Source organism: Canis aureus, chromosome 9 (assembly GCF_053574225.1).
Source record: "Canis aureus isolate CA01 chromosome 9, VMU_Caureus_v.1.0, whole genome shotgun sequence".
NCBI lineage: Eukaryota > Metazoa > Chordata > Mammalia > Carnivora > Canidae > Canis > Canis aureus.
Window position 1 is genome coordinate 31,592,511 of NC_135619.1, and position 24,921 is coordinate 31,617,431.

The 24,921-nt window shown below is 45.0% G+C and overlaps 1 protein-coding gene across 2 annotated transcripts in view; it reads right to left on the bottom strand.

Moving 5' to 3' along the window:
• The window catches only part of NID2 (nidogen 2), a 60,935-nt gene that overhangs the window by 3,804 nt on the left and 32,210 nt on the right, over positions 1 to 24,921 (bottom strand). For both annotated transcript variants that reach the window (XM_077909290.1, XM_077909291.1), the window contains exons 9-17: positions 19,572 to 19,715; positions 18,763 to 18,891; positions 17,768 to 17,911; positions 11,293 to 11,412; positions 10,270 to 10,500; positions 3,870 to 4,091; positions 3,099 to 3,268; positions 699 to 828; positions 60 to 231 (exon numbers count right to left, since the gene is read on the bottom strand). In XM_077909290.1, coding sequence (XP_077765416.1) covers positions 60 to 231; positions 699 to 828; positions 3,099 to 3,268; positions 3,870 to 4,091; positions 10,270 to 10,500; positions 11,293 to 11,412; positions 17,768 to 17,911; positions 18,763 to 18,891; positions 19,572 to 19,715 — 1,462 coding nt within the window. The remainder of the gene's footprint in view (positions 1 to 59; positions 232 to 698; positions 829 to 3,098; positions 3,269 to 3,869; positions 4,092 to 10,269; positions 10,501 to 11,292; positions 11,413 to 17,767; positions 17,912 to 18,762; positions 18,892 to 19,571; positions 19,716 to 24,921) is intronic.

The window sequence follows — 24,921 nt, forward strand, 5'->3', positions numbered from 1 at the left end:
ATCCAAGGGCTTCAAATTAGGATCTACAGGTAGCAGGAGAATCAGGAAGCCCAGCTGACCCTCGGATTGGATCCACAGCAATGGCTCGAGGATTCACCAGTTCCGTGTGGAAGAGAGCTTTGCGCTCAGAGCCATCCAGCCTGGCCCTCTCTATCTTATCCAGGCCACTGTCCGTCCAGTACATTGTTCTACGGAAGTGGTCGATGGCAAGTCCTTCGGGGCTTATCAGACCTGAAAATAGAACAACAAGACTGGAGTATTTGCAGGTATGAAAAGGGAACAACCTGAAGCAGAGCGCTCTACTATGTTTGAAAAGTCCAAGTTCTGAGAGGATCTCAGTTATAAGAACCAGGTTAATAGAGAAACAGACCTTTGTTACTTGTTCTTCCACCTGTAGTTCTCTAGGCCAACACAGCCACCAGCCGGACCGCAGCAGGCACAACTCCGGGCTGGGGCCAGGCAGCAGCAGCTGGGGCCAGGCTCCGAGTGCTCAGCGCTAGCCCTTTCTGCGGAGAGCCCTATTCCTCAGTAGGCTCACAGTAAGATCCCTTTATCATTTCTTACATTATGAATGCGTGTTTACAGAGGGACTGGTATTGCACCACTCAGTGAAGTGACTCCTGGGGCACTTAACCTCTCCTGTTCAACTTAGTAGAACCAAATGAAGAACAAAGTGTCTTCTGGATGAAGTTGCTGACCTGAATTGATGATCGTCTCAGGCTCTGCTCCTGGTTGCAGACTGGCACGGCTGATTGTCCGCCCAGCAACATCTGTCCAGTACACCATCCTCTCGTGGCAGTCATAGTCAATTCCCACAACTATGGAGCCCTTCATGGACCAAAACATGAAATTGGAAGAATTAGGACTCCTTGCATGTCCCTGGGGCTCTCGCTCAGCTGTCTCACACATGGCTGTAGTGAGCAACCTGTAATACAGTCATACGGGCAGCCAAGTGGCATGGTGACACAAGTGGGCTTGGAGGCGACTTCTGGGGTCCCAGCCAGGCTTGGCCACTGACCAGCTGTATAACTTAACCTCTCTGTGCTTGAGTTTCTTCATTTGTAAAATGAAGATAAGAATACCTACTTGATGGTGCTGCTCTAAAACTTAGTACCATAAATTCTTGTATAGTGTCCTAATCACTCATTTGTCTGGAGCAAGTGCTCAATAAGCACTATTACTGCCAGCAGTAATAAAATGATTTTATCAGCCCCTTTAGTGATTAAAGGACAAACATTAGTCTCAGCAAAGTAAGTTCTTAATATTTTACCTGGGGGTGGGGGAAACACGGACAAAACTGTTACTCCTTCCAAATGAGATCAGCATCAGCACTTTTGAAACAGCTTTTCTAAAATTCCCCAGTATATAATGACAAAATCTACTCCCCCTTCCCCTGTGAATATAATCTTTCTCTTGAGGTGTAATCGCTTACCCCTATATTTCTGCTTTTAACTATGAAGCAAACTTTTTGGATGTACTCTTATGTAAGTCTCCAGTTAGGATGAGTTAAGGAACTGGAGAGTGGGTGGCCAACAAACCTCTGGCTAGGGAGGTCCTCCCTTTGTTATTGCTAAATAAATCTTCTTCTTCTTTTTAATGCTGAGTCTGTGATACTTTTTTGCAAAACTCCACAGTACTTGCTTCATTCAATTTCCAACTCAGACTCCTGGTCTGAGAAACCCAACAGATGTGCAAAGCAAACATCTAGGGGCCATCTGGCTGTCCCTGAGGTCACACCAGGTCCTGACTTGCCTAACACAGCCTCCTGGGGCTGGCTTGACATGCCTCTGGGAGAGGAGTCAATATAAAAAATACTGAACAAAGCAGAATTTGGCTCCTGTGAAAAAAAAATGGGCAGTGTATAAGGAAGGATCTGAAGGTCAAAGTACAGTTTTACTTGAAAAGTAAAAGTCCTCTGTCTCAGGCAGGAGTGTACATCCATGTGGGTTTCCATTGACTGAGGGAGTCATGGGATCCGTTAACCCCTGTACTGACTTCAAAGTTTCTTGGAAGAATAAATCATATTAAGTAAATTTCTCCAAGATGTGCTTATAACTCATGTTCCATTCTCTTTCAATTCCACCCCTACCACTACCACCACCACCATGACCTTGCCCTGGGAGAGGCAAATTCAGAAATGCAGTGCAGCCATCAGACTTGGCTGGAATAGTTGGATTTGAGGTGTTGACAATTTCTGAGTTTCTACATCTTTTAGGGAAACTTACAAAACAGCATGCTAGTGTTTGCTGACTACAACAAAACCTAAATCATGACTACAAAACCTAAACCTTAAACACATCTTCCTCTGAATACTGGCTGCTTCTAAATTTTTGGAGTCAGATAAGGGGTTAGTTTGTTAAGTAAAGGCAGACATGGGTTATACTATTCTTTATTCTAGGTAAGCGAGTACCTGCTGCATGAGGTTTAGAAATGGAATCACACAGCTTTCCTTTATAAATGTCTGTGCCTTTCTGGTGAACTCCCTTCTCTTTTCTCCTTTAAAGAAATCCCTCCTCCAAAATGGAGTGCCTTGGCAGAAGGGATCCTGCAGGCTCAGGAAGCAACAAGCATCTAGGAAAGCTTGTCTGCTCCTTTCTCAGCATTCCCCTTCACCCAGATTTTCTGTGAAGGAGTTGAAGAGACTGATCCACAGAGCCAAACGGGGGGAGGGATGGGAAAGGAGGGGGCTGCAACAATGAGGTATTGGTGAATTTGTTTCCACTTGGGATTCTCAACTGACCACAGAAACCACACCCTTGAGCTGGACCTGTTGGACCCTCTGGAAAGGTCTAGCATGGAGAGAACCCTGGGGATTGGGTTCTGTTAATTTCATCTTGGATCATCATATGGCCTCAGTATCCTGACAACTCTGAAATTCCCTTTCCACATATCTGAAACCCCATGAACCACGGGAGAAAGCGTTGGTTGGTAAAGTGTGACTCCCGGCAACACTGCCCCCATTTGCTGTGGTAGCAGAGTCAGACTCCTGAAGTCGGACTACAGCCCAGAAATCCTCTAGGACCTCCCTCTACCCCAGGCCCTTGCCCGGATCTGAAAGCCCTGTGCGGTCCCACCCCCACGGGAGAAGTCCACTTTACATGCAGTGACAGCAGGGTCTTGGCCATATCCTTCTGAAGCTTGGTACCATTGAGGGGCAAGTGACCGATCTGCTGGCCCTGGGCATAGAGCAGGAAGGTGCCCACAGACGGAGGGGTCACATCAGGCCGTGGCACGGGCCGGACCGTGGGCGGAGCCACGGTGGGTATACCTGCCGTGGAAGAGGAAAGGAATCAAGGGTAAGTGGGGAGAAGGGAAGTTACTTTCCACATAGCAGAACCTCCACAAACATCAAAAGGTTTTTACCCTAGACAGATGTGTTCCAGATGTTCCTTAAAAGAAATTCTAATTTCTAAGGGTTTTTTTCCCCCCAAGGATTATGTAAAACACTGCCAATTACTAGGGAGGAAGACGAAACATTTCCCTCAGAACAAAGCAAAAGGTTTTTTTTTCTTCTTAAGGGGGAAAAAAGAACCCCCGCCAGTATTGTGTCCGCTTTTCTTTGGGCCCTCGGGGCGACACGTGTCTTCTTTCACCCTGGGCTAGGGAGGAGGAGTAACTGCATGTTAAACTGACTTCCAGATGTTCTAATTACAGAAACTGCTAATGACAAAACCAAACACTAAATCCAAATTGGGTTCTCGGGTAGACTAGATTATAAATCAACAGTGTAGGAGTGACTTCTCTCACAGACTCTACCCTTCATTTCCCTCCCCACTGTCACCCACAGCTGGCAGCTTCCCTACCGAAACCCCGCAGAGCCGATGAGGTGACTGGGGCGGAGGGGGCGGCTGTCCCTGGGGGCTGCTTACATGCAGGGGTGATGCCTGGCTGGGAGCGGGTGCCCTGCACTTCTCTGCCGTCTTGGTCCACACACCAGCAGAAGTCACTCTTGCCATGGCATTGCAGGGGGATGAAGTGGCCCAGGTCATCGCACTGGGGCACATATTGGTCGTCCCGGGGCGTGCCACCATAGTGCTCCAGCAGGTTTTCCCTCCAGCGCTCACAGACCGTCTGGGGCCTCTGGGTGGGCTCTGAGCAGATGGGGACAAAAAGCCTTTGATAGTGAGTCAAGGACAGAATGCAGCATGTAGCTGAGGATCCCTGCACCTGGCCTCCCGCCCTCCTAGTGTCTGCTCAGAAGGCTTCAGCCAGGCCCCTGGACACTGGGCCGCTGCAGTAAAGTGCTCTAAGTAGCTCCCGGCAGGAATCTAGAGAAAGAAAATATCCAGGGCCGGGAGGATTAGTCATCAGGGCCGAGCCGAATCAGTAGAGAGCAAGAGGAGGTAAGATCAGGGGTGCAAGACACACTCAGGCCAGGAGAGACCCATGGAGACCACTCTGCCAGGGCCCAGAGCCTCTGCTTAAAGAGCACTCAGCAGGGACCCTCCTTGGGAACTCAGTGGCCTGCATGATGCTTAAAGACAATATTTATTCTTTCCCACTTGGTTCCAGCTCCAGGACCTACCACCTGAGAGGGCTATTTTGAGACCAACCATGTGTCTTAGAAACGGTTCCTGATCGAATAGCCAGGGGAATATTTTATTTTTTATTGGTGTTCAATTTGCCAACATATAGAATAACACCCAGTGCTCATCCCGTCAAGTGCCCCCCTCAGTGCCCGTCACCCAGTCACCCCACTCCCCGCCCACCTCCCTTTCCACCACCTCTAGTTTTTCCCAGAGTTAGGAGTCTCTCATGTTCTGTCTCCCTTTCTGATATTTCCCTCTCATTTTTTCTCCTTTCCCCTTTATTCCCTTTCACTATTTTTTATATTCCCCAAATGAATGAGACCATATAATGTTTGTCCTTCTCTGATTGACTTACTTCACTCAGCATAATACCCTCCAGTTCCATCCACATTGAAGCAAATGGTGGGTATTTGTCGTTTCTAATGGCTGAGGAATATTCCATTGTAAACATAGACCACAGCTTCTTTATCCATTCATCTTTCGATGGACACTGAGGCTCCTTCCACAGTTTGGCTATTGTGGCCATTGCTGCTAGAAACATCGGGGTGCAGGTGTCCCGGCGTTTCATTGCATCTGTATCTTTGGGGTAAATCCCCAACAGTGCAATTGCTGGGTCGTAGGGCAGGTCTATTTTTAACTCTTTGAGGAACCTCCACACAGTTTTCCAGAGTGGCTACACCAGTTCACATTCCCACCAACAGTGCAAGAGTGTTCCCCTTGCTCCACATCCTCTCCAACATTTGTTGTTTCCGGTCTTGTTAATTTTCCCCATTCTTACTGGTGTGAGGTGGTATCTCATTGTGGTTTTGATTTGTCTTTCCCTTATGGCAAGTGATGCGGAGCATTTTCTCATGTGCTTGTTGGCCATGTCTATGTCTGCCTCTGTGAGATTTTTGTTCATGTCTTTTGCCCATTTCATGATTGGATTGTTTCTTTGCTGTTGAGTTTAACAAGTTCTTTATAGATCTTGGAAACTAGCCCTTTATCTGATACATCATTTGCAAATATCTTCTCCCCGTTCTGTAGGTTTCTTTTCTCTTCTGTGCTTTTGTTTCTCTTGCCTTCATTGATGTATCTTGCAAGAAGTTACTGTTAGCCAGGGGAATGTTAAAAAAGAAAACCATAGCTGGGGCATCACAATGCCAGAATTCAGGTTGTACTACAAAGCTGTGGTCATCAAGACAGTGTGGTACTGGCACAAAAACAGACACATAGATCAATGGAACAGAATAGAGAATCCAGACGTGGACCCTCAACTTTATGGTCAACTAATATTTGACAAAGGAGGAAAGACTATCTACTGGGAAAGAGTCTCTTCAATAAATGGTGCCGGGAAAATTGGCCATCCACATGCAGAAGAATGAAACTGGACCATTCTCTTGCACCATACACAAATATAAACTCAAAATGGATGAAAGATCTAAGTGTGAGAGAATATTCCATCAAAATCCTAGAGGAGAACACAGGCAACACCCTTTTTGAACTTGGCCCCAGTAACTTCTTGCAAGATACATCCATGAAGGCAAGGGAAACAAAAGCAAAAATGAACTATTGGGACTTCATCAAGATAAGAAGCTTTTGCACAGCAAAGGATACAGTCAACAAAACTCAAAGACAACCTACAGAATGGGAGAAGATATTTGCAAATGACGTATCAGATAAAGGGCTAGTTTCCAAGATCTATAAAGAACTTGTTAAACTCAACAGCAAAGAAACAAACAATCCAATCATGAAATGGGCAAAAGACATGAACAGAAATCTCACAGAGGAAGACACAGATATGGCCAACAAGCACATGAGAAAATGCTCCGCATCCCTTGCCATCAGGGAAATACAAATCAAAACCACAATGAGATACCACCTCACACCAGTGAGAATGGGGAAAATTAACAGGAAACAACAAATGTTGGAGAGGATGTGGAGCAAGGGGAACCCTCTTACACTGTTGGTGGGAATGTGAACTGGTGCAGCCACTCTGGAAAACTGTGTGGAGGTTCCTCAAAGAGTTAAAAATAGACCTGCCCTACGAGCCAGCAATTGCACTGCTGGGGATTTACCCCAAAGATACAGATGCAATGAAACGCCGGGACACCTGCACCCTGATGTTTCTAGCAGCAATGGCCACAATAGCCAAACTGTGGAAGGAGCCTCGGTGTCCATCAACAGATGAATGGATAAAGAAGATGTGGTTTATGTATACAATGGAATATTACTCAGCCATTAGAAACGACAAATACAAAAAAGAAAAAAGAAAGAAACGACAAATACCCACCATTTGCTTCTATGTGGATGGACCTGGAGGGTATTATGCTGACTGAAGTAAGTCAATCAGAGAAGGACAAACATTATATGGTCTCATTCATTTGGGGAATATAAAAAATAATGAAAGGGAATAAAGGGGAAAGGAGAAAAAATGAGAGGGAAATATCAGAAAGGGAGACAGAACATGAGAGACTCCTAACTCTGGGAAACGAACTAGGGGTGGTGGAAGGGGAGGTGGGCGGGGGAGGAGGGTGTGACTGGATGACGGGCACTGGGGGGGCACTTATAAAAAAAAAAGAAAAAAGAAACGGTCCCTGAGTGCCCTACTTATGTGGTCCTCAATGTCTGCTCACTGGAAAACCATATGGAGTGAGACTTGCTGGGATGAGCATGTGTGAGCACAGCAGAGGTGGTGGCCAACAACTCCAAACTGACTGTTAAACACTCCAGTTCCCAGAAGCCCTTGGCTCAGAGCTGAACCTTTTTTCAGTAGGATCCAGCTTGCCGCCTTGTAGCTCTACCGCCTCCCTTCAGCACCATCCCCTCCCTGCTCCCCCTACCAGCTCCTGCAGAACCGTGTCTCTAGCTGTTTCCTCCCAGCCTGTTTCCACAGGGCTGTCACTCTGTCCCAAATGTGGTGGGTCTCGGTTCTTGGTCTGCTGGGACTCTGCTGTAAGACGCTGAAATAACTTGTACACCCATCTAGGATACGCTTATCTAAAGGAACTCAAGGCCTGTGGTCTGTAGAATCGTACAGCCAAGTACCTCCTTGATACCATCAACTGGGTGTAGAACATCATCTCAGAACAAGAACAGGAGTGGGAAGGGGGACCTGCTTTCTACCCTCATCGCTGCTCTCCCCTAGACTTTTCTGTATCAGTAAATAGCACCTCCATTTTTAGCCCAAACGTCCTTGACTCCTTTCTCTCTCTCACCACATCTGATAGGTCAGAAAATGGCAGCTGTCCCTTCAAAATACATTCAGAAAATCTTCACTTTTCAACACATACACTCCTGTCACCCTGGTCCAAGCCCCATGGTCTCCTGCTAGGATTATTACCAAACTTTCTTACTAGTTCTGTGGCTTCCACCCTCTCTCCTGTCCCCCAGTGTAAATGACCAGCAGCCAGGAAGAGTCCCTTTAAAACAGTCATTTCAGGATCCCTGGGTGGCGCAGCGGTTTAGCGCCTGCCTTTGGCCCAGGGCACGATCCTGGGGACCCAGGATCGAGTCCCACGTCGGGCTCCTGGTGCATGGAGCCTGCTTCTCCCTCTGCCTGTGTCTCTGCCTCTCTCTCTCACTGTCTGCCTATCATAAATAAATAATTTAAAAAAAATTTTTAAACAGTCATTTCATGTCACTCCTTTGGTCAAAACCCCCAATGGCTTCAAAGAACAAAGTTGGAAACATTACAATTTAGTTCTAGTACCTACAATTCCTCCAGGAAGATGGGAGGGTGGTAAATAAAATCATCACAGCTCAAACCCAACTAGCTCAACTACAAAACTCATTGGGTTTGGGGGAAGTGGGTGCTTTTCAGGTCACCTCCATAGCTCATGACCCTTGGGGAGCCAAGCTCTTCTTAAGACCTCATGGAGAAGGAGAGTCTCTGACTTCCTCACCCAGATGTGTTTCAAAGACCCCGACAGGGTAATGGCCCTTCCTCAAACACTAGCCATCTACATCAAGATGGGATTCCTGGGAGAAGTTCCCAACACTGCCCCAAGCTCCCAGTGCAAACTCAGAGGGTACAGTCTTGGTTCAGGGGACCACCCAGTGAGGCAAAGCTCTGTCTGGAATGCAGACAGACACACAGCACACCCAGCTTCTGGGAAACAGGCACCTCACATCTGATATGTATGCCTCCCTCTCATTTCTTACTATTTGAAGCTCCTTAATTCAACCACAGATTTCTTTCTTTTCTATTTTTGGTTGGCAGGGTTTTAAATATTTTGAAATTTTGGACACAGAGTGTTTTCCTCCCTTCAAGCCAACCCCATAAATGCAGAGGAGACTAGTCAGAAATGACAGCCAAGGCCGAACCAGCACCAAAAGAAAAGTCTGGGCCATGGGGAAAGAGTCTGCCCAAGAGAACATGTCCCTCCTTCAGTCATTAGCTTCTCAATCTCTTGGCTCTCTTCTGACTCCCTGTCGTTCACACATACTTGTCTTAGTAAGTGTAACAGAACTCAGAACCATTCCCCAAGGCGTGTTGCAACCATCTGATTTCTTTAAATCCCAGATGGAGTTAGAACCAAGACTTTTTCAAAAGTAGACAGGAGTGAAACAATTTTTCTGGGTGGGGTTTCCTTTTTTTTGGGGTGGGGGGGGGACTTGCAAAATCTTTTCCTAAAAATAGGGACGGAGAGAAACTGGGAGTTTCATGGCAATAAGGACATACACCTATGTCCAGCATTAACCAATTTTTACCTCTGTGAATCTTAGAAGGACTAATGTCCTGACCATGATGCTAAACTGGTGGTAATTCTCCAGCTCTTCTTATTCTCATATGTTAAAAGCCAAGCTTAGTATTTCTCTTTTTTGGTAGTAAAAATGGACCTTTGAATAGCAAGCTCATGGCTATAGGAATTATTTGGGCTAAAATGGTATCATATCAATGCTATGTTCTTCATAATAAAGTCCTTCTATATTAAAAATAAAAAAAGTTCTTCCCACTTTGAACAGTTCAGCAGGGAGCATAAACCTGCCCTGGCAATCTGCAGCTGGCATGAAATGTGAGCACTTGAGAACCAGGCCCCACCCAGACGGGGAGTGCTCAGATGACACAGACAGGTTCACCATCAGCATCTCAGACCGCATCGGTGACCATGACGGGTTCCCGCACCTCTTCTGATGGTGGCTGGGGCAAGTGGGACTCTCCCCATTGACATGCCAGGCCTGGCTAGAGACAGCCGGGATGATTAGCTGACAGCAAACTAGCTGTGAACCTGTGGATCCACCCATAGGTTCATACTTATTTTTCCTATCAATGCTGAAATGACTTTCATACTGTTTGCTGCAATTCAGAAGGCAGAGTGAAGTGATACAAAGGAAGATGGGAAAGCAGTTTTCCTTGTGGACAAAAGGCGGGTCTGTCTAGCTCTGTCTGTCTAGATCTGTCTAGCTCTCAGATCTCCCTAAGCTGACGTAACTGATGTAGGGCAGTGGCCTCAGCCTGACCTACACGCTCCATCTCAGGTTCCAGTCTTATACTGGACAAGTCTAAGGTGGCAGTGCAGTGTGCCACAGTGATCACGTATGTATGTCTGTCCATCCCCATCACGTGAGTGAGCACACAGGTGTACACAGATCATTCACACGTCCCTAGGAGGAAGGAGGCTGTGACAGGGTGGAGATCAGCCCTGGGTCTGCATGGTCTGGGCAAGGAGGGTAATCTGCCCCCTCCCTAGTCGGCACTGTCCCGCTTCTCAGGCCCCAGGCCAGGGCTAGAACAAGTTCTCTTCCCTGACCGGCTCACCTGGTGGTCTGCAGTGAGGTGGCGTGGAGCCGGGTGGAGTCCGGGTGCCGGGGACTTCGTGACCATCAGGGTCCACACACCAGCAGAAGCCTGTGCTACTGTGACACTGCAGGGGCAGGAAGTGGCCCTGATCGTCGCACTGGGGAATGTGCAGCTGGCTGCCAGGATAGGCCTGCTGAGCGTGGGCGTGGTGCTGCTGCTGCTCACAGGGTTTCAGTCCTGAGGCGGGGTCTTGCGAAGAGGCCGTGGTAAAGGAGATGTACACAGGAGGAATAAAACACATTGCATCCCGCCCACTTCTACAGCTAACTTCAAAGTCCTTGGTCTGAGGTGTTTTGTGTTTCCCTCCATATACTTGGGAGATAGCATCACATGGGAAAAAGAGCAAGGCACTGAGCTTGAACTCCTGGATACTTTTAGTTCTGCCACAACCTACCTAACTTCTCCCTAATTCTCACACTTCCCCCGTCCTGAGCTGACTGCACTATAAAACAGCCCCTCCCCCTCAACCCTCAGTGTCCCCCCGGCTGTCTGCGTAAAATGAAGAAACATGAATGGCTTCTGTCCAAACATCCCAAGAGACTTGGGAGAAAATAAGTAAAACTTTGTTCATCCCCTGAAGTCTAGAATTTAAGTCTGAGAAGCTCTAGTCAATGGCAATCATGAAAATTGCACCATGCTGGCCAAGACCTCCTAGAATAGTCATGGGGCTTACTAGCAGCTCACTAGTGCAGATGTCTCCTGTTTAGTAAGCGTGATGTAAGTTCTTCATCTAAATCACATGTACCAAGGCAGAGCAGATCACTAAGGCAGTTGCCACAACTGGTAGGACACTCGGCAGGATAATGGATGTGTCATACTCCTGGCCTCCCAGAATGCTAATAGCCAGTGAGCTTCAGTAAAATAGGCAGCTAGAGGGAACAGGAAAAGCCTTGGTCTCCAGTAAGAGTGGGCTGAAGGCTGTAGAAAAATAGCACCAAAGGAGCCAGTTTTCTGGGCCTACTCTGGCTCTCCAAACCTTACCAGGTGTGCACTGAAATCCATCCCCGTGATATCCAGGGTGGCATTGGCAGGAGAAGGAGCCAGGGGTATTGTAGCAGGTAGCCGAGGGGTGACATCTGTTTTCCGAGCATTCATCAACATCTGCAGAGGCAGGAACAGGGATGAGGGGGTGGGGGAGGGAGGAAGGAACAGCATGACTTCACTGCACCCAACTGGGGCTACTACATGGCCTTAATACACATGGGTCACTGACAAGGGGTCAACCTTAGAAGACCTTTGCACATGAGCAGAAATATAATGACAGCTAAAGGCAAGCTTAATGCACAAAGTTGAGGGACAGAAGAGTCAACCCATTAGACTAAGAATGTCTAATTAGAAATCAAGCATGTGTGGTCACTTCCAGTAAAAAAATATCCTGCTGTATATTTCTAGAGCATCTTTCATCCACAGTGAATTCCAGGAAGTTATCACCTTTGAACTAGTCTTTAGACTGTAAATCATTCACTTCCTTTCAGTACCACAGCAGTAAATATGTGTAACAATGGTTTTGTTCTTGCATTGTTGGCACCATGTCCCTATAGCACCAATATGCAGATGCACAGCAGCCTGTGAGGCTCTGCGTGCTTTTTCAACTAAGTTAGAAGCACATTCGGGCTCATGTAATCAGAGTCCTACTATCTACAAATGCCCAATTAATCAAATATTTTCTCTACTTTCTGTCTTTAGAAGAGATAGAAAAGTGCAAGAAAAATACTATCAGAAGTTTTGAAACAACACATAAAATCTAAATTTGTCAGGTTTATCAGTATAAACAATTCAGCACCACTTCCACATGATACCAGAAGATTTTCGTATTTCTGAAAATTGCAACATCCTGCAAATTCAAACAAATGCCAATTTATAGTCCTTTTATTTACTGTAATCAGCATATGCCGACAATGGCAAGGCATACTGTCTTTATCCCCAAAAAACCTCTGAGAGTCAAACTATTAAGACCAATGGCCAGGGGCTCCTTCCTGGTGGAGCATACGACTCTTGATCTCAGAGTTGAGAGTTCAAGCCCCACGCTGGGTGTAGAGATTAGTTAAAAAGAAAAATTAAAAATCTTAAAAAAATACATAAAATAAAGCCAATGGTAGGTGATTGAGATAAGCTACCTGTAAAGACTTCCTAGTCTTCCAGAGTTAGAGAAGGATCAGGGTATAGGCCTGAACAAGGCTCTACTGAAAATAAAAGAAAGCCAGTTGCTTCCACAAAAACACCCCAAAAATGATTTTTAAATGTGCGAATAGGAAAAAAAAAAATGTGAGTTGAGATGATCAGTGTGAAACCTAGAAGAGTGTGGGGCCCAGGAGTGAATTGCATCAATTTGCTACAGCCAGTGGCAAAAACACAGAGAACCCAGGAATCTGGAGAGTTACAGCCTGAATTTGACATGAATCAGCTGGGGACAGAGGTGGCTCCTCGGCCCACCTTCAATGCAGCAGGTGAAATCTCTTCTAGGGTTGTCAGTACCAGCCTGGCTATGACCTGGCTCTCATTGAGACACCTTCCCATGGCTAAGGGGCTTTCCTGGGTACCACTGAGTGGACATGCTGGACGTGAAACCCAAATGCTCTGTTCACAGGAGAGGAATCCCTTACACTGTTATTAGCAAATTCACATTCTGTTTATCCTCGGTCTTGGGGAAGGTTAGTCAAAATAAATTAGCTCCCCTAAGTCCAAAAGAATCCTGAATGCTTGATACAACCAAGTTTAATGCCACCCAAAGAGGCTCTGCCCAGATGAGCAGCTGGGCTCTTTGGTTACCTTCCTTTCTACCTACAAAGGCAGAACAGTACTTATAAATTCATCTGCAAAGTTGGAAACAAAGAAGGTTTTCTGGTTTAGTTCCTCAGCTTTTTTTTTCCTTAGGAACCAAACAAAACCAATGACAACAAAAACCCTATCTTCAATCTAATCGATATGGGTTCTCTATTATCACATTTAATTACCCCTGAGTTTGGCTCTGTCTCTTCAAAAGGACAACTCAAATCCTTAGCTGAGTGAAGCTGTGGCCGTTCAATTCCCTGGGCCTGCAAAAGGCTGTAAAACTGGCTGTAAAACCAAAGCTGTAAAAATGAACATCCAGCAGGAAAGTAAATGCAGGAAGTTAAAGCTATTCATAATACATATGCTAAAAGTACTTCTCATGCTAACAGGAACCCCAGGCAATGACAGGAAGCAGGAATTCCTGAGACACAGGGCCTATTTCTAGAACCCAGGGATCAGTTTCTTGAAATTATTTTTGAACTAAGAGAGAGGGGACTCCCCAGAGCTACCAAGTTAACTTATGTTCTTAAAGCCTATGGCCTAGGAATTCTGATCAGAGTCAGTGTCAGGACAGAAAACATGAAAAGACCTTCAGCCCCTTGGCAAAGGAGAAACTCCTTGTTGTACCACTGGGGGAGGGGGCTGCCATTTATGCTTAACAACCAACGTCTGGGGTCTTTAGAGGTTGCTAGGACACTGAGGCCAAGACAACAAGGTTCAAGAGCTCCTTTGCTATTCAGATAATGACATATGGCTCAATCTCAGCATAATTCTCCATTCTATTACCTATTAAGCTGGTGAAAAACCTGTATGGAAAATCTGTTAAAATCCTCCATCTTGAATTCATACTTTGGTGTTTCAACACTCTTCTCTCTGGCCTTATTCTGCTCACACCCAAAACTAGGTGAAGTCCTTTCAAAATAAATCCAACTACTAGATTAACACCTCCTAGCTTCCCGCCAACCCATCCCACCCTACCCCATCCCCTTTGCTTCTAAACCATTCAGTGAAAGTTCCAAAAAAGGATTAGGCCCACAAGTTCTCACTCCTCACCTATTCAGTCAAGCACCCCACCGGTTGTGCCCCACGTGGTATGTGGTGACCCTCTCTCTGGGACCCTCTCTAATAAACTCCTTCCTTTCAAGCCTTGCTCTCTTCTCCTGTGGCTGCAGCGACTTGACCATACCTTTCCTAACCTCTCCATTCTTAGGACAGGAGATCTAAGAGAAAATAATTTAAGTACGTCTTCTCATGTCCCTCCTGAGTGGTAAGGACACTGAGCAACATCCCACCTATTCAACTCACACTTGCTCCTCCCTGGAAAGATCCTGACTCAAGAGAATCTGCTTTTGCACTTAGCAAAGTCACCAAGATCTAGGAGGACAAACAGGCCTGAGCATTATAAACTCGTATCAATACATGGTTGAAATCAACCCTGAAACCACTGAAATTAGGGTTGATTGAGGGAAGCTGGAAAAGATTTACTTATACTTGGATAAAAGTAATTCCTGCTAGTGACTCAGACTAGATAGACTGAGAACCCAAAGCCAAGTCCAGCCTCTCCAGGGAACTCAGTTTTTGACAAACTGGCTAAAGAAAAACTCACACACCCTTTTATTGCTACTTTAATGGAGTAAAGAAAAATATGTGTGCTTCAAGAATGCACACTTTCCACAAAATAGAACCTTTTCTCTATTTTGCTGTTTTCTCTCTGTGGTCACAGGGACACATGCGCACTGTGGCATGCCTTTAAATATATGCATGCATGCACGCACACGTGTGCACGTGCACACACACACACTCCTACTCTTACATATTTATCCTGTAAGTCACCTTCATGATTAGCCCAGCTTGATTTAGGCATGGCATAGGTCTTTAGGAAAATTACTATTCATTTTCTACTGCTCTACAATCTGAAAAGCTTGGAAGGCAACCACATGGCAACTGCTTCTGGGAGGCAGCCTCTAAGGAATCCCAAAGATCCCTACCTCCTAGTGTTTGCAATCTTGTGTAATCTTCTTCCCTTGAGTCATTTGCATCTTGCCAACACACCAAAGCAATATTGAGGGGATGTCATTCTTGTGATTATAACTTCCATTCTGCTAGCAGACTTGCTGTCACTGGCTTTGAGGAAGTAAGCTACCTTGCTCATGGTCTGTGTGTCAAGAAGCTGAAGGTTATCTCCAGGCAACAGCTAGTGGGGACCTGAGGCTCTCAGTCCTCAAGGAACTGAACCCTGCTGGTAACCATGGGAGGATCTTTCTTCAGTTAGATCCTTAGATGAGACCCCAGGCCTACCCTTTGCAGTCTTGCAAGGATCTTTTAAAGCAAAGGACCAAGCTAAGCCCTTTCCATGTCCTTGACCTACATATCATAAATGTGTATTGTTTTAAGCTGCTCTGTTTGGGGGTAATTTGTTATGTTGCAATAGATAACTAACACACTAGGGAAGTAACTGATGGGTTTGGCGTGTTTTAAGGTTTGCAGGTTCCAGAGAAAATCTAAAAAGTAGAGAAGCAGAGATTCAATGAGGACAATTAAAAATGGCAGAAATCTAGGGCAACTGAGGGCTCAGCAGTTGAGCATCCACCTTTGGTTCAGGTCGTGATCCCTGGGGTCCTGGGATCAAGTCTGGCATTGGACTCCCCACAGGGATCCTGCTTCTCCCTCTGCCTATGTCTCTCTCTCTCTCTTATGAATAAATAAATGAAATCTTCAAAAGAATTAAGTTAAAATGGCAGAAATCAGCAAGATGGAAGTAATAGCAATGAATGGCATCAGTCGAAAGTTCTCAATGTGTAAAAGTGGCCAAATTCCGAGTTCTAATCTGACCCCAAAGATAATCAAAGTCTTACAGGACAAGTAGAAGTTAAAAGAAGGATAAGAGAATAATTCTAGAAGGAATTAGGCCAATAAGCATCTAACTCAAATAGTATTCTGATTATTAACATGCATCACATCTAGGCTGCAATTAATTTCAACTTATTGGCTTTAAACCAAAGACCTAAAGAGTTAAATACCTTAAAATCACTACCTCTGTTGTCCTGAGCAGTCCAATGTTTAAATATGAAATTCTGACAAGATTTTGATTCTCCAAGCAGTCTCATCTCTTAAAGCCAGAAATGTGTTAAATGAAACTGAATGACAAGGTTCCACGATGGTGGAAAAGATATTATTCCCACTGTGAGAAATAACAGAACCACACCAGTAGGAGTTAGTGCACCTCACACCATGACCCCCATACCTGTGGAGGCTACCTCTGTCTGTGAAGAGTCCTATGACAGATGGAGCTCTTTGGCTGGTCAAATGAGAGAAGCATCTGTGAATTCCAAATCTATCTCATTCTAACTGGAGAAACACTTGAGCTCTAAAGATGGGGGTGTTTTTAGGAGGGGAGAAAAAAAAACAGGGCTGAACTGAGCCATAGCTTTGGGTCATTTCAGTATAAACTGTATTTTCAAGAAAACCATACAGCAGAGCTTCTGTACAACAGAAGTGGAAACATTAAAGAGCCAGTGCAGACAATGCCCAGTGACCCGCCACATCTGGGAAGGAGAGGACAGCTGTGCTGCCCTGACACGTTTGTTCTGTCCATAACATATGGCTTCCGTCTGCAGGTCCAGCCAGCCCCTCCACTGAAACTGAGGGGAAGAGGAGTGGGAGGAGGATGAGAAACAAACATTTGGTAAGGAGTGGGGTGGGCTCTATGCTATTTAAGCTGCTGTAAAGCTCCCAGGAGTTACACGGCTGTTCTAGCACATCAGCTCGGGGTGCCCAGGGGCACAGTGGCCGGACCAATGCAGGCAGCGATTTGAAGAGAGGGAGAAAGCCTGTGTTTCAGGTTTATAATCCCCAAACAGACCCTTTCCCCACCATTCTCTCATTCCCAGGGTCTCATTTTACCATAATTCTGGGATATTACTGACAGCATGAAATTGGGTTTCAATTCCATCACGTCACTGGATACATTTTGAAAACCTTTGGTGGATTATGCAGATTGCTAAATAATCACTATATTAAAGTACTACTCATTGTGGTTTCATGAACATTTATATCCAGAGAATTATACCTCGCTCAGTAACAACCTCAAATGTCATTAGTATTATTTAGCCAAGTTAAATGTTAATAGTTAGTCCTGTGTTCCAGTCTCATGGTAATACTGTATCAAGCCTCAACCACCTTAAATGTCTTCGGATTTCCAGGAGAAAAGGAGAGAGAGGGGAGGGGGAAAAATTAGAGAAAAAGCATTGCATGTAAGTGTAGAGATTATTTAAAATACCACTTCAGCCAGTTAGGCATGACTAAAAGCGTTAGATGAAGCCATTAACCAAAGAGATTGAAGGATAGAGACTTCCCAACAGGTGAGTGGGCTTTCCCAAAGATCCTCCAGCCCACACCAGCTCCAAGGAACAGAAAGTTACAATCTGAGAGTGGCTTCCTAGTGCTCCAAGAATGTCTCCACCAAGGATAACTGTATATGCTCAAAAATCTAGTCCAAGGGAAACCACCCCTCGCTCTGCTTTTTGACTCAAAATACAGCTTTTCTCTTGCTCTTTAGATAATTCCAAGGCTGCATGAGTGAAGGAAGGGAGAGGTCCTTTTGAGAAAGGTTCTGGCTATGTGGAGACATTGCATCCAAGCGACCTTCCAGAATCGCTGAGGTCGACAGTCCACAGGTACTCACCAGTACACTGGTGCCCGCTGCCAGTATAACCAGGCAGGCAGGCACAGCTGAATGTGCTGCCTCCGTGGTAAATGCACCGGGCCTGGCCAGCAGGAGCACAGGTATGACTGCCATCCTCACAGGGGTTGGAAGGTGGGGCAATCACTGAAAAGAGAAGGCGGCAAGGACATCTAAGAGTGCAGGCCTGCGAATGGGTGAGGCTTACTCCTCCCAGTGTGATCCACACACCAACAGCATCAGGACATCTGAGGGCTCAGAAGATTCTCAGGCCATATCCCAGAGCCAGAAAATCAGAATCTGACTTTCAAAAAGATCCCTAGATGGCATGGATACATATTAAAGTTTGGGGAGTACTGGTCTGAGTTTGTAATCAAAAACACTAAACATGAAGGTCAGTCATTGAGATGGTCCTTGATTAAAGTTTATAAATCACCAGAACTAGACACAAGCACACAGAGTTTCTGTGATCACTGCTACTTTTTCATCCCACTGGGTTAAAAAGTGTATTTTCTCTATCATCATCTGGCTCTACCAGTGGGATGAATTTGGAATCCAAGTTCTCTCAGATCCACTTCTTTAGATCCAAAGGTTTTTTTTTGTTTTGTTTTTAACCCTACAAGAGTAGATTTATTACAGATGGAGGTCTATAGTCGGTCACGTGGAATGAGCATCTTTGAATTATAATCCATTTCATTTAAATTTGATAAATACCTTACTTCTATCTAGAACTGGTGGTATTAGAGGTTCATAGTCTTGTTACACAATTGGGCCAAATACCAAGACATAGGAATCCCAACTGGGAGAACACCTTTTAATAACTCAACACCAGAAGTATCCATTTAGAGGAAAACAACAACACAGGACTGAACTGATCCATACCTTTGGGTAATTTCAACATAAAGTTTTTCTAAAACCATATGGCAGAATGTCTGTATGTCAGAGTGGAAACATTAATGAATCAGCACCATTTTGGCCAAAAAGAGAAATGCACTCACAGACGCAAGTGTGCCGGTCATCTGCAAGCTCATAACCACTCCGGCACTCACACCTGTAGCTTCCCGGCAAGTTGACACACATGGAGTTGGGGCCACAGTGATGGGAGCCAGTTGCACATTCATTTACATCTAAGAAGAAATAAAGACAGAAAAGCACTCCTTAAATCAAGAGTTCTCCAAGTGGAAGCTCTGAAAGCCCAATGTTGTCTCACTACCATGAAGCTTCAATGAACAAATAAATTGGGGGGTGGGAGTCAAAATGTCATATTTCTAAGCATCAGATGTGAATGCATGTTGCAGGTTGTAATATTTATCTCAAATCATTCAAGTATAAGTCACAGGGAGAAATATTGAATATTCTGAAAAATCTTTAAACAGTAAAAACAAAAACAACCACTCAACACTTAAAAGAAAAACAAACAATTTTTCCTTTAGAAATATAAAGAAATTTCTGGGACTTGTGGGGATGTAATGGATGAAAGGAACACAATGTCTGAAACCTAAAGATAACCGGAAAACATATGTTTTAGTAAATATAAGAAATAATACAGGGTTAAAATGACAAAACTTGAGAAATCAAAATATGCAGGAATTATAACATGTCTTCTTTTCCCAGTCCTAGCCCCTCCAAACTATCCTCTAGATCTCAAACCTAACCAGAACGTGCTTTAGTTTTGAAATGAGAGCATTTAGGTGAACAGCTGCTAAACGCGCCTCTCAATCAGTGGAGAACCTAAAGCAGACATGCTTATCTTCTATTAACACCGAGTTGGGGGATCCCATGGAAGAACAGAGTGCACACAACTTACCCACACAACTCCGTCCGTCTCCCTGGTACCCAGAGGCACACTCACAAGTGTAGTCTACATCTGTCCCTGGATGGCACCGAGCTGTAATGTCACATGTGTGGCTCCCATCATAGCAAGGATTCACTGGGGTGGGTTCCGAGTTCTCTACAGGAGAGGAAGTAAAACACACAAGCACAATCTGGTTGTTGTAAAGAGAATGGCACAGACAAAAGATAAAAGACTCCTTGGGACAGACTGTATACTCATTTTTGGGGGGGCCCACCTGGCTACCTTACTAAATTATTAATACCCAAAGCTGGACTAGATTATTTAAATTGCAGTTTTAAATTCCAGAATGGCTTCCTCTTGCCTACTCTGCAGACAGCTAACTTTTTCTTGCTTATAGTAGGCCTGTGTCCAGGGAATAAAAGAATCCAACCCATGTCATAATTTTATTTAAAAGTGGCTTTCACTCTATCACCTTGTGTGAGTCTCGGGATAACTTTGTGAGGTGGGCTGTCAGCCCTGTGACTGGTAATTATGGATATTGGTAATTATGTCTCTCAGATAAGTGAGAGACATTGAAAAAAATGCCCCGTTTCACAAAGCCAGGAAATGGTACAGCAAGAACTCACATCCAAAATTTCTGCCTCTAAACTGGGCAATCTCTCACTAAAATTAACTATTTGGTAAGTCAATTTGATTACTGGGAGCATCTTGCTTTGTTAAGATCTGGAAGACTAAAGAGGAATGATTTTTGCAGTATTTACTTTTTAGGAATAACCTTGCCACAGATCCACCCATTCCTAGGTAGTGATAACTCTTAATATCTCAAATCTTCCCTAAAAAGTTTTATTTCTAAATAGAGCACAGTAGTAACACGTATTTGCCAGGCACTGTTCTAAACCTCTTACACATACTATCTTTTAAATCCTCACCACCGCACTGTGAGGAAGGTATTACTATCTTTACTTTCAGTACAGCACAGAGAGGCCAAGTAACCTGCCAAAGCTCACACAGTCCGAAGAGGTGGTTGGAGCAGGCAGTCTGCTTTCCACCATTTTGCTACAGCCACCACCAAAGGACCTTCAGAGAGGTATCTAAGCCAAGGGCACAGAGATGGTATTAGAAAGAGCCCCAGACACAATGAATCCATTAACTCTGGGCACTTCCATTCATTCCTTAGATTCCTTGTGTAAAATAGGAATAAAGATAATACTGATACCTACAAAAACTGAAGAGAATAAAGAAAAACTGACATGATATATGTGAAAGGCATCCCCCCTTCCTCCATGGAAAGGCCTACCCAGTTCCTAGTGACTCCATTCCTTCTCCCTCCTCAGTGGGGGCCACTGCTCATCTTCATGTGATTTCAGCTTTGTCTCGGTCCCTAGAATTAATTCTGATCTGAGACTTAAAAGATTTTAGGAACTTCACCCAAACCTGCCTTGCTCTCAACAGCTCTAGAGACTAACCTCTCAGTATCAGTAGACATGTTGGCAGTACCACCTACTTTAACTTCCTAGACCCACTTCCTTCCAGATTCCCTCTCATTTCTCTCTAGCTCACCCATATCTTCTCACGCCCCCTTATCTCAAGTGGGTGGGCTTTGCCCAAAGTAACTCTTGGTCTACACCCAAGTGCTTGCTGCTGCCACCTGCCTCAGACTAGACTCCCTACCAGTCCTGCAGGAGGTCCATCCACCTATCCAGAGCTTGTCCCATTGCCCACGTGGACTCTTCCAATATTCTGTGTTAATCTGCTGTGAACTGGGATGCCTTGGCTGAGTCTCTGAAGGGACCCCCTGCTTTCTGGAAAATTCCTCCCATTGCCTTAAAAGAAACACCACCATGTGTTCCCATAATGGACTATTCTTATTACCACATTATGGTCCAAAAAGGGGGGAAAAAAAGAGGGCCATATGTTTATCTTCAGTTTGCCTCAATGATGTTAGCTGGATTATGTCACAGAATCTTTGCCAAGAAAAAAGGACCAACAAATGGCTCTGGCCCTTTTTAAACCTGATGAACTTAAGTATGTCCACATGAGCCTGACTTCTGCAAATCAAGCAGATACCCTTGCATATCCTTCATTCTTACCTCTGGATCTCTTGGTGGACAGGATGGAAGCACAACTCTGGGGTTATAGGGTAGGACAGACCAACTTCCTGAGACAGTCCCTGGCATGGTTATAATTAAGAACAGCAGGGTCATGTCCTCACTAAAGACCCAATGCAAGACAATTCTTTCTTATTTCTCCATTTTAGAAGAAGATTCTGTATAAAATGCCTGGCCTACCCAGGGAGAAGTGAGCTCTGAAATGTTTTAATTTGTAAATACTAACGCTTAACCTTTTTGCTCAGTACTTTCCAACATCATATTTGCACTGTGGCACATTCTGGCACAGATCAGTAAGTATGCATAGATGTCAAGAGCTTATGTCTGCTAGCTTATGCCTGCTAGGCATGCAAAACATGCAGTGCAAAAGTTGACTTTCAAACTTGAACAGAATACCCCGCCCTCCCTAAAAATCGAGGGGAAAAATTGTCCATAATTATCTGACACTGATTTAAAATATACTTCACTGACAGGATGGGCCACATAATACACACAGCTTAGTGCAAAATGAAAATGTGGAACCCCTTGCTCAAAAATTAAGAGTTTCACAAGAACAGCAGCAGAGCATTAAATCAAGTATAAAAGCCCTTCTGAGCATAGGCCCTGTTCGCTGAATTTGGTTTCCAAAAATATAGTTTTAAAAATACATTTCTAAAGCCATGTGGCTATTCATTCTCCATGGCTTGTTAGCTTTCTCCTATTATAGTAAGAACAGCAGTATCCTCCTCACGACCAGTTCTGTTTCGCCCTCACCCTCTCCAACAGCTTGACTCTCTGACAGGAGATCTGGAACTAATTTACTCATTTAATCAAGAGAAGAACGGTTTTCCTTCAAGGAACAGTCCGTTCTGCTTCACTGAGTGGCCCTCTGCCCAGTCTCCCCAAGTAGCGAGAAGGAGCCCCACGGTGGGTGCAAGAGGGTCCCATTCCAGGAGCCCAGGAGAGACCGCCCACGCACACCTGAAGTGCAAACACTTGGCGAGGTGTAGGAGCTGCAGCTGGGAAGCGGGCCGGGCCCCAGGCTCTGACTGTCACTGGGCAGACCCCACAGCACTGCCTCCCAAGCACAGGGAAGCCACGGGCGCCCACATCAGCCGGTGTGGCTGTGCTGGGTCCCACACATTCCCTTCCTCCAGAGGGAATGACGGTCTGGCTGGAAACACTCACTCAAGATACTGTGATGCACCAAGGGCAGGGAGGTGGGGGCCAGGGGTGGGGTGGGGTGGGGTGCAAGAATGGGAGGGGAGGTTTTAGTTTGTCATTTGTTTTCTTTCCCCCCCATCTCTCCTATTCAGGTTGCATAAACCGTACTGCAGTTTTCCATATGGGTGGCTGAAACAGGGGACAAACACACAGGGTTAAAATACACATTCCCTCTTGAAATTTGGCCCAATTTTTAAGGCCATCCTGAGGCCAGTGGAGTTCATGTGGGAAAGCAGTGCCAGGTGAGGTTATGAGATGGGCTCTGGGGCTGGTGCCCAGGCCTGGTTTCCAGCTGGCCACTTTGTAGCTGTGACTGGGCAAGTTACTTCATGTCTATACCTCAGTCTCTGTAAAATGGGGGATGGTGATCCCCTTTTGGGGCAGGGGGTTGTGTGGGACCTAAAAATGTTAATTTGTGAAAGTTCTCTGAACAGTGCTTGGCACCCAGTAAACCATCCTTTGCTACTGTTATCGTTTGACTTGCATGGAAGGGAAAAATCACATAAAATTCTAAAAGACGAGCAGCTTGGTACCTGCCAGTTTGCTGGCATTCTTTTTGTTACTCCCATCTTGGTAGGTCTCCAGGAAAAATACAACCAGAGATTTATCTTCTCCCTCCATAATTCTAGAATCTGAGCAGGATTCTGGGCCTGGAAGGCTCCTCCACTAATCATTGTTTTTATACAGACATCTATGCTTAGCAAAGTGTAGAAGGACAGTTTGCTCAGTTGTTTTTGTTCAAATCTTTTCTTGAGAAATAGGCAATAATCTTTTTCCCCTCTTCCGATGTACATTTCTCTAAAATCAACAGACATTTTCATGCTATTAATTCAATACCTTATCATCTTTGGGCTCCCGATGCTTGCACCCTGCAAGCAAGTTTCCTAAAACCAAACTGCCCGTCCACCCCGCACCAGCAAACTCAGAATTCTCATTTCAAGTCACCTCTGCATTCTTTAAGAGTCCAGCCTTCAGGCCTCAATCTCAGTATCATAATTTGGAAGTGGCAGCCCCACCTGGAGCCTGAGGAGGCTTGAGGAGCCCTCCTCTCCAATGCTGAGTCATAGAATCACCTCGCAGAGGTACCAATTCTGGCCTCCAAAGTATCAGTGTGTAGCCAAGGGAAGGAGACCTTCTCTTTTCCCCTCATTGCCCCTTCTAGGGGAAAGCGCTAGCTATTGGCTTTCAGAACTAAAATGTCCCTTTCATCTGACAATTTCCTACCTATTAGGGTTTCCAGACTTCGCAGGTTCATCTTCTGGCTCACCTAAAATTTCTTTTTTTTAAAGAACAGTTTAAGTTTTGTAGAAAAACTGAGCAGAAAGTAAGCTTCCATAGCCCTCCACTTTCTCCAATTTGCAATTCATTGGCTTCTTGTATCAGTGTGGTACATTTACAACTGATAAACCAATACTGATATATCACCTAAAATCTATGATCTACATTAGGGTTCACTCTTTGTGTTATGTAGTTCTATAGGTCTGGGCAGATGTATAATGACATGTGTTCATCATTACAGTAGCATACAGAATAGCTTCTCTGTCCTAAAAATCCCGTGCTCTCCCTATTCACCCCGCCTCCCTCCCCCAAACCCACAGATCCTTTTATGCTCCGTAGTTTCACTTTTCCTAGAATGTATATACAGTTGACCCTTGAACAACATGTGGGTTAGGGGTGCTGCCCCCTGCATAATTGAATATCTGCATAACTTTGGCACCCCAAAAACTAATAGCCTACCGTTGATCAAAAACCTTACTCATAACGCATATTTTGTATATTATATACGGCATTCTTATAATAAACTGAAGAAAATGTTAAGAAAATCATAAGACTACAGTACTGTATTGAAAAAAAAATCCACAGATAAGTAACCCTACACAGTTCAAACCCATGTTGTTCAGGGTCAACTGTAGTTGGAATCACACAGCTGAAGCCTTTTCAGACCAGCTTTTCTCACTTAGCAATATTTACTTAAGATTCCTCACACCCTTAATGCCTTAACAAGGCATGATGGTGCCTTAAAAAGCCTAGAACTTTTTAAATCATGTTTA